General features: G+C 58.7%; 1 protein-coding gene across 2 annotated transcripts in view; it reads left to right on the forward strand.

The window, feature by feature from the left end:
- Nucleotides 1-9,815, forward strand: part of PTPRN2 (protein tyrosine phosphatase receptor type N2) — a 1,009,572-nt gene that overhangs the window by 890,403 nt on the left and 109,354 nt on the right. For both annotated transcript variants that reach the window (XM_017519415.2, XM_037735320.1), the window contains one exon: nt 1,095-1,289. In XM_017519415.2, the coding sequence (XP_017374904.1) occupies nt 1,095-1,289 (195 nt within the window). The remainder of the gene's footprint in view (nt 1-1,094; nt 1,290-9,815) is intronic.

The following is a 9,815-nucleotide window of genomic DNA, read 5'->3' on the forward strand; positions in this document are numbered from 1 at the left end:
GTCTGTGATGTGTGTCTGTGACATGTATGTGTGTCTGTGATGTGTATGTGTGTCTGATGTGTGTCTGTGATGTGTATGTGTGTCTGTGATGTGTGAGGTGTGTGTGTATAGAGTGTAGTATGTGTGGTGTACACTTCTGTAGGGTGTCTGTGTCTGTGAGGTGTGTGTGTGTATGGAGTGTGATATGTGTCTGTGAGGTTTGTATATGTGAGATGTTTGTGTGTGATGTGTGTCTGTGGTGTCTGTATGTTGTGTGTGGTATGTCTGTGACGTATATTTGTGGTGTGTGTCTGTGAGGAGTATGTGTGGGATGTGTGTGTCTGTGATGTGTGTTTGTGGTGTGTAGTGTGTGTGCAGTGTGTGGTGTATGTGTGTGTGTGCGTGGTGTGTCTGTGATGTATGTTTGTGGTGTGTGTGTGTGGCGTGTGTGCACATCTGTGATGTGTGATGTGTGTGTGGTGTGTGTGTGTGATGTGTGTATCTGTGATGTATGTTTGTGATGTGTGTATGTATGTGTGTGGTGTGTCTGTGATGTGTGTTTGTGGTGTGTCTGGTGTGTGTGTCTGTGATTGTGTGTGTGGTGTGTGTATGTGTGTGTGGTGTGTGTGCCTGTGATGTATGTTTGTGGTGTGTGTGTGTGGTGTGTGTGCATGTCTGTGATGTGTGTTGTGTGTGTGGTATGTGTGTGGGGTGTGTGTGTGTGTGATGTGTGTATCTGTGATGTATGTATGTGTGTATGGTGTGTGTGTTTGTGGTGTGTGTGTCTGTGATGTGTGTGTGGTGTGTGTGATGTGTGCGTCTGTGATGTGTGTGCATGTGTGTGTATGTGTGTTTGTATTCTCTGGTTTTAAGAGCAAGGCCGTTATTTCCTTTCTTCCCCAAGCCTGAAGGCTTCTCAGGGTGCCGTGCTGGGGGGGTGCTTTGGGGTGCGTTGACCGTCCTGTTGTGTTGGCCCCCCAGGGGTAAACTCTCACCTGCCTGAACCTCAGATCTTAGCACAAGAAGGGGCTGGTGCCACGTGGGCACCGTGGCCCCCCGCCTGCTGGGCGTACCCAGTGCCGCTAACCCCCTGCTCTGCCTCCCCCGTCCTGCAGGAGCTGTGCCGCCAGCGCATGGCCACGCGGCCACCGGAGCGACCCGAGGGCCCGCACACATCCCGCATCAGCAGCGTCTCGTCCCAGTTCAGCGACGGGCCGATGCCCAGCCCCTCTGCGCGCAGCAGCGCCTCGTCCTGGTCCGAGGAGCCTGTGCAGTCCAACATGGACATCACCACCGGCCACATGATCCTGGTAAGCCCCCCTGCGCGCTCCCCCCTTCCTCGGCCCACAACACCCAGCGTCTGCGCCTGACCCTCGGGGACGGGGCCATGGTGGCTGCGCCATGCCTGTGGCAGAGGCTGACAGGCAGGGCTCGCTCTGCAGGGAGTCCTCTTAATTTAGATAAACAGGAACATTTCTCCCTGAGCTCTTGGCCGTGCCTCCGCCTGGAACGTGCAGCCCACGCGCACTCCCTGGCGTGTAAGAGTGAGCACCAGCTAGGTTTCAGTGGTGGAATACATGTCTGTTAGCGCCCGCCTGCGCCGCCTTTTGCCCTCTGACAAGGAAGCAGCACTGTCTCCTTGCTCAAGCCCAGCCAGCACCGTTTCGGGAAATAAATGTCACCACTGTGACAGCGAGGCAGGAGGAGGCGGGCGGGTGCCCAGCTCTTCACAGGAAGCTTCCTGGTGGCGCCGGCACAGAGGCTCATGGTGAGGCAGTTCCACGCCTTTTCCAGGGCCCTCACTGGAGAAGCCACAGGTGGAGTGGCCGTGCACGGCCACTTCCTACATAAGGAAAGTCCGGGTGTTATTACGAGAACTGCTGATGGCTCAGCACATCCTGCTGCTGCCTCCTGGGTCTCCTGGCCGCAGGCGTGGCCCGGTTGGTGGCCGTGGCTGTGCTGTTGGGATGAAAGGGCAGAGCCCGTTTCACTGCTTGGCCTAAGCAGCGGCTGCACTCACAGGTCAGGGAAACGTTCTTCGCTGTACCGTTAAGTTCCCAGGTCCCAGGGTGGACCCTGTAAGTCGCTGTTAAATGCTTACATCTTTTAAAACTTTTTTGCCTGATGAGTCAGCAAGAACATCGCCTGGTAGATTTGGACCACAAGAAGCCAGAAAGCCATGTGTTCACTAAAAAGCCTCATCGCAGAGCTTGGAGATCAAGGCTGGAGGCTGCTGGTGAGGCGGGACCTCCCGGCCTGGTTCACACTCCAGGGACAGACAGCTCTGACGACGGGCAGGAAACACAATTCTAGACCCGCTTGGACCAGCTGTTTGGGGAAACTGAGGAACACAGCAGCCTGCTCCCTGGATAACTTAAAATGAGAAGAAACAGTCAAGAGGCTTGGCTTTCCCAATCAGGGAGCTAAACAGGGCGCATCCTTTCCCATCGTTCCCTGGGACAAGCCCACGAAGCCAGACCACCCTCCCGAAATGCTCTCCCTGTGGATGTGACGGGGACAGAGAGTGACAGCTCATGGAGTGCATTCAGCAAGCCAGTCATCGACGCTGACGGAACCTCCTCCCTTGATGGATTGTGGTTCCGTTACTTTAGAGCTGACTTTTCCGAGGCTATTTTGACATTCGTCCCTTTTAGAAAAGGAGCCGAGACGGCGTTCGTATTAGAGATGAGCTTCGGTATCGCGGTCAAACACATCCGCCGGAGACGTTCCTCTGACAGGTCAGCCAAGGGGACAGCCACTTAGCGCGCGCTCCCATGGCGTGCCAATATTTCCACATTTCAAGGTGCTTGAGCAACAATTTGGTGACATCTCAAGCCCCATTGGTGCCTGAAAACACTGTATTTCTCAGAGAATTGTATGTGGCATTCGCATATGTAATGGCAGCTCTGAGAGTGAGCACGAGCGTTCATTTCTGCCGGAATGCCTGAATCGTGAGGACGGACTCAGCCTGCACCTGGCGGAAGCCCTGCAACGCCTGACTCAGGACACCCAGCTGGATGCTGGGGGGCCATGGAGGGCCATCGAGGGCCCCGGACCGTGACGGGGGCCTGTCTGTCACGCACCTCACCACCGCCCACAACCGCAGGGCCAAAACGAGAAACACACTCAGACCAAGCATGAGTCCAACCGACCCCCTAGACTCCATGCGTAGAGATCGTAAACTCGGGGAGGCGGGATCTTCCTCATCAGCCAGCGTCGTTTCGAAAATGAATGTTACCGAGATAGTTCCCTGGTTCCACGATGCTGGCGGGTGCTGGTGGGAGTCGGGGCGCACGTGGGGAGGGGCGGGCGTCGTGCGGAATCCAGCAGCCAAGTGGACCGAGTGTGGGCCTCGGACCCCGGTGTCTTCTCTCACTCTGCAGCTCTGATTTTCCTTCCTGTGAGCTAACTTCACAAGCGTGTTTCCGTGCCCGCTCAGCCACGGGGTCTCCTCGTGGGGACATCCGTGGCACAGGAGCAGAGAGGCCTGCGGACTCACAGCACAGGTGAGCCCCAGGTGGCTTTCTTCCCAGGACCCACACGGTGGCCTTTCAAGCTCGGAAGCTGCAGCCAATCTCAGGGACGCTGGCTGCCACGCTCCCTGGCACACACAGGCTGTAGACAGCGCACGCAGGCTGGTGCCGCAGAAGCGCGCCAGAGTCTCCAACCTTCCACCTCGCCAGAGCTGCAAGGCTGCTAGTTCTCTGGTGATTCCCCAGCTCAGCCTTCCACGTGCAAAGGCTCGTTTCCACCAGATGGCCAGCACAGCGACCTCGCTGCCCCTCCCCGGAGGATGGCAGGACGGTCAGATAATCCACTGAGTCCCCGTGAATCCAAGGACTGGCTGTTCCCGACATGCCGCCACTCCCGGGCACATTGGGCAAAACGTGGCATCTGAACCCCACAACCTGATGAAATAAACATCAGTGGCTGATGACATCCAGAGGCCAGGCTGGACGCGAGGAGCCCCAGCAGGTGGAAGGGGCCGGCTGCGCCGTCTCGGGGGACAGGCTCAGCAGCGAGAGTGTAGCCTTTCTGTGGAAAGGACACGTGTGGGAGGGTGGAGGCTGCACACTGCCCCGGAGCCCAGACCCTCAGGCGGGGCTGGCCTGGCTGTGGCCCCACAGGAAGGGCTTCTGGGCCCAAAAGCCCCCTCCCGCCCTGGGACCCTCCACCCACTGTAGCTCACGTGGCTGCTGTCTGTGCAGAGGCTGGGATTTCATGCTGGGGACCCAGAGTAACAGAACCCTAGACAGGAGCACTCCCTCCAGAGAGGTGAGCACACACACCCCTTGTAAAGGAGACGGGCTAGGGTGCGCCCGTCACACAGGAGAAGGAGGCCTCCCTGGAGACAGGAAGCTGCAGGTGCTTGCCCTGATGGTGGGACATACGGGCTGTGCAGCCACTGGGTGTCACCAGGAAGAGGCCGGCGTCTCAGGACTGCAGGGAGAGACTTAGTTACCTAGTCAAGGTGTCCCAGCAGGTGGAACAAGGGGGAGAGCACACGGCTCAGGGTCCCCCAGGAAGGGGGCTATGCCAGAGCTGGATGGGAAGGGGCAGGGGTGGGCAGGTTGCCAGGGCAGCTGCTGGGTCCCCCACTCTGCCGTGACACCGGGTGGCCGGGTCTAGACACAGAGCACAGATTCTGGGCTCCATCAGCCAGGTGTCAGAGCTGAGACGCTTTGATGTTGCGGGAGCCGTGTCCCAGAACAAACCTCCAACCTCTGTCTTCTCTGCTGTGAGACGGGCTCGACGGCAGTGCCTTTCCCCTGGGATTTCTGTGAGGGGAAAACCGGGTGAGCATCTGAGATGCCGCCCACCTGAGACCTCACTGGCCTGTGCCTCAGGTGTGCTGGGCTGCAGAGGAAGGAGTCGGGCTGGAGAAGCAGCTTGCAGGGCCTTTGCTTGCTGGGGTTTGGGCCTCTGGGCTTTGATCCTGGTTTTTGTGTTGCTTTGCCTGCATTTTCTTAGAAAGGTCCTTTTAAAACTTCCAGTTTTCTTCTCATGAACTAAGGAGAAAGGGCGTTATCCACAGGGAAAACCCACCCCAGAACGTCAGCCGTTCCTGGAAATGGCCTCCCAGGCACAGGGAAGGGGCTGTGCCCCTGCCTTAGACTGTCTGGGAGAAGGTAAGTCGAGGCTCACCTGCGTGTGCATGGAGCACTCGGAGGAAGGAGAGGCAGGAAGGGAGCACTGCTGTCAGGACGCCAGCACATTTCCATGGAAACGGCCGAAAGGCGGCACGGAGATGCTCTGAAAAGCCAGGACGTGATTCCAGCGACTTCACAGGACGGTTCTCAAAATGGCTGCATCTTCATTGTCTGCGGGGCGAAGCTTCTCCAGAAATCCTGCCGCATCCTTTTGTAAGGTGAAGAATCATCGAACTTTCTCAAGATCTGTTTCCTACCACTTTGCTTTCAGAAGGGCGGCGTTTCTGCCTGGCTGTCTCCGAGCGAGGAGGTGGAGAAGGTGTCGCCTGCCGATGTCGCTAATTACGCCTGAGTCAGCCGAAGCCACCGCGCCGCCTTTAATGGCTGGAGCACGTTCTTTGAGAGTGGGAATGTTGAGGAAAAGATGGCTTAATGCTTCTCCCGCAGACTTGAAGAATAGAGACCTTAATTTGGGAACGTCGTGCTGAGTAAGTGCTTTTAAAGATCCATCCTCGTGAGTGTTGAAAACACAGCACGTCTAGAGAACCACCGTCCTGAGGCACAGGAGCTGTGAACAGGCCCATTTCACAGGTCACAACTATCAAGCCAAGCGCAGTGGCGGAGACGTGAAACGTGAGAAGCTTCAGCACTTCAGGGAGTGACCAAGGTTTCCCATCATCTCAGAAGTCAGGAGAGTTCCTGGATTTCACCAAGGAGGTCGGGGGAGCTACCGGCCTGCGGGGCCGCGCTGCACCTTCCACAGATTTGCCTGTGGGGTTTCTGAGCTCCCACAGCGTGGGAAGCGTGATGCGTGTCTGTGCGGGAGACCCACAGGTGCGGGCAGCAGCTTCGGCCTCCGCAGACTCGCACGGCTCACACCCTCTGACCTCAGCCCTGGGGCCTGCCTGGAGTCTTCCCTGGGCCCATTGTGTCTCTGCCTGTGCACCCTGAGAGGTCTCTGTCTCTCACTGTCTGGCTTCAGGCTTCTTTGTTCTTAGTGATAAGTCACTGAACCAGGAGCGTCTCTCTAAACCATGCTGGGTGTCCCATCCCGATGCTGTAAGTCACCAGCTGCAGCAGAAAGGGGCCGGGGTCCCCTGCACCCCATGCCACCACCGCAGGGGCCTTGGCAGGCGCTCCCTGGCCACAGTGCCTCCGCCTTCAGACCCAGTGCCCTGTATTTCTGGAAGGTTCTGTTCTATCGTTCCCACATGGTTGGTAGGCGCAGATGGCCACTCTCCCAGGATGAAGGGCACTGGGCTGCCGAGAATTTCACTCTGGGGCTGTGCAGGCAGCTGAGCTGGCCGTTCTCGCCCTGGCTCGGGTGCTGGGGAGGCCTGAAGCGTAAACCAGGCTGCAGGGCGGACTCGTCAGCGCCATGGGGCCTGCGTTCTCAGATGAGCAGGCTGTTGCTGCCTACTTCACGGCTCACATTTGGAGGAGCCCATTTTTGCCGGGAAGCTGTTTCTCAGGGTTGAGGACTGCCTGGCAGAGGCCTGGCCTGCAGGTGGGAGGGCTCATAGTCCCCTCTTCCCAGTGCGGCAGGTGGGGGTGCGCCTGCCCTGTGGGGAGCTGGGACTATCCCTCTCCAGTAGGCAGGTTTGGGGAGCCTTCACGCCACACGGGACCTGAGACTGCATTAAACCAGCAGGAGAGAGGGACACTGGGGCAAGAGGCAGAGCCAGGAGAGGAGGAGCATTCGGGCCAGGGCACCGGCTCTGAAGACCCGAGACGCCAGCCTCACTCCTATGAGCTTGGGGAGCTCCTCTGAGAACCATGTACACGTCCACCAAGTCTGCTGCCCGCTGAGTGGGTCCCACCTCCCAGTGGCTGCCATGGCCTCTGGGCCCAGCTTGGACCTGAGAATCCTCCCTCGCACCCTAACTTGCTTGAGGGGATGACCCAGAGCCCCCCGTGTCCATGCAGCCACCCGAGGGCAGCTCCTGCGTGACGTGCCTGGGACTCTGTTCTGTACCTGAGACTCACAGGGGACCCAGCCTCCCCTGCACACAGGCCTCCCCTGGGTGAGAGGACACGGGCTGGGAATCAGGAGACCGGGTTAAATTAGACAGGCGTGTTAGGCCGTTCTCCCAGGGCTGTACAGAGATCCCTGAGGCTGGGTAATTCCTAAAGAAAAGAGCTTGAATTGGCTCGGGTCTGGAGGCTGCATGGGAACAGACATAACGCAGCAGGTGCGGGAGCGAGACAGCAGGCGGGGAGCGGGGCGCTTCTAAACAGCCCGTCTCAGGAGAGCCCACGCACTGCGCAGTACCGTGAGGACAGCGCCAGGCGGGTGGTCTGACCACCTGTGAGACCCGCCCGTGCTCCAGCCGAATCACACAGGCTTCACCTCCAATTCCGAGCTACGCTTCAACACGCGATGGGCCGGTGCAGCTCCAAACCACGTCACAAGGCCACGCGGGGGCAGCGCCTACTGTGTGCCTGGCAAGCAGCTGGCGTTCAGTCCGCCGAGACCAGAATCCCTTGTTCTGCTCCTTTGGGGTTTGGGGGTGCAGGCTCCGCTCTCTTCCCTGGAAGGAGGGCCTTCCTCTGCCAATCTCTAAACCAAGAGCAGATTCTAGCCCTCAAGCCCCGCACCTTCAAAAGCAGCGTTACAGTGACCTACATGCCAAACTCAAGGTTTCCTTTGTCACGATGTCCCAAGGGGAGGAGAGACTGTCCCAGCAAGCCACTCCGGGGCTGGCGTTTGGCCTGGGACGTGCTTCATGAAGACAGTACAGCCACGCCACACCATTGTGGGGTAGCGACCACAGCAGGGGCCACCCGCACCTGACTCCGGGGCCAGCCCCCTCCCCAGGGCCTGCTGGTGCCACTGCGGTCATGTGATGCGTAAACCGTGGCTCCTCGCGACGCTGCCCGCAGGAGAGGGCTTTGCGTGAGTGCGTCCGGCCCGACCCCGCCTCCCGGCAGCCGTGTGCTCTCCTGTCCCGGGGGCACAGAATGTGTTGTTTCCTGGTAAGGACAATGTAGGCAGTATTCAGACCTTTGCCGCTCCAGACTACGCAGACCATGGGAAATATGAGTTTTTAGAAGTCAGATCCTGAGTCATCGAGGATGCTCATTGTTTATTTTGATAGATATTGCCACGTTTCCTGCCATAATCTGTGCCCAGATGGTGTCTCCATAGTGACGTAGACAAGGTACCTCTGTCCCAGGTCTCCCAGCCTTGGGTATTAGCGAACCTTTGAGCTTTGCCTCTGGTAAGTGGGAAAGGCTACAGCAGAGTGGATTTCATTTCCATTTCTCTGAGATTCGTGAGACTGAGATACTTTCTGATGTTGGGGAGCCATTTATTCTTCCTTCCAAGGATGGTTTTGGAAGCACTCCTCATGGCAGCAAGGCCAGCAGCTTCCAGCGCCTGCTGAGTACAGGCGTGGCACGTCCACGCAGCACCAACCACAAAAATGAAATGGACGTGGCCGTGAAACTGCTCTGCTGCTGTTCTTCTCCGTGTCCGTCATCACAGCCACAGTCACCTCTGAGAGACGCAGTGATATCGACTAATTAGGGCGAAGTTTAGGGAGACCAAGAAGAAAGAGAAGACCCTCTGAGAGGTCCTCTGCCATCTTGACGCGCGTCAGCAGGAGGGAAGGCGCCGGCTGGGTGGCTTGGGCCCGCGTGCTTCCTGCGGGTGGGAGCTGTGCATCAGGACTGTGGCTCAGAGCAGAGAGTGCTGCTCTAATTGATGAAGGACGAAGGGGGGCCCCTGGGAGGCGTGCATGCCGGCTGCGTGGGGTCTGTGGACCCCCAGGGGCCTGCCCTGACCTGCCGGGGCTGCTGTGACAACGTCCCTTAGCTGCGCAGCTGAAACCACGGCAATGCCTTCCTCGCAGCTCCAGAGGCCAGAAGTCTGCAGTGGGGGCGTGGGCAGGGTGCCTTCCTCCTGGGGCCTCTCTCCGTGGCTGGCAGGTGACATCTTTTCCTTATCCTCCCAGAGCCTTTACTTTGTGGGAGCACGTCCTGCTGTTTCTTCTCAGGACCCCACTCAGATTGGTCTGGGGCCCACCCCAGTGGCCTCATTTTAACCACTTTGCCTCTGGAAAGGACCCCTGCAAATGAGGCTATGCTGCAGGGTCACCTGGAGGGGTCTAGGGACACAACACCTGGATTCCAGGGCGCAGTTCAGCTGGTGACCGGGACGGACGCCTGACCCACTCCAGCCGGTGACCAGGATGATGCCTGACCCGCTCCAGCCCATGACCGGGATGGACGCCTGACCCACTCCAGCCAGTGACCAGGATGACACCTGACCCACTCCAGCCGGTGACCAGGATGACACCTGACCCACTCCAGCTGGTGACCAGGATGACGCCTAACCCACTCCAGCCAGTGAGCAGGACAGACACCTGACCCACTCCAGCCGGTGACCAGGATGACACCTGATCCACTCCAGCCCGTGACCGGGATGGACGCCTAACCCACTCCAGCCAGTGAGCAGGACAGACACCTGACCCACTCCAGCCAGTGAGCAGGACAGACACCTGACCCACTCCAGCCGGTGACCGGGATGGATGCCTGATCCACTCCAGCCGGTGACCAGGATGATGCCTGACCCACTCCAGCCGGTGAGCAGGATGATGCCTGACCCACTCCAGCCAGTGACTGGGAACAATGCCTGACCCACTGCAGCCCGTGGCCAGGATGACGCCTGACCCGCTCCAGCCG

This window comes from Cebus imitator, unplaced genomic scaffold (genome assembly GCF_001604975.1).
Source record: "Cebus imitator isolate Cc_AM_T3 unplaced genomic scaffold, Cebus_imitator-1.0 Scaffold20, whole genome shotgun sequence".
Taxonomy (NCBI): Eukaryota; Metazoa; Chordata; class Mammalia; order Primates; family Cebidae; genus Cebus; species Cebus imitator.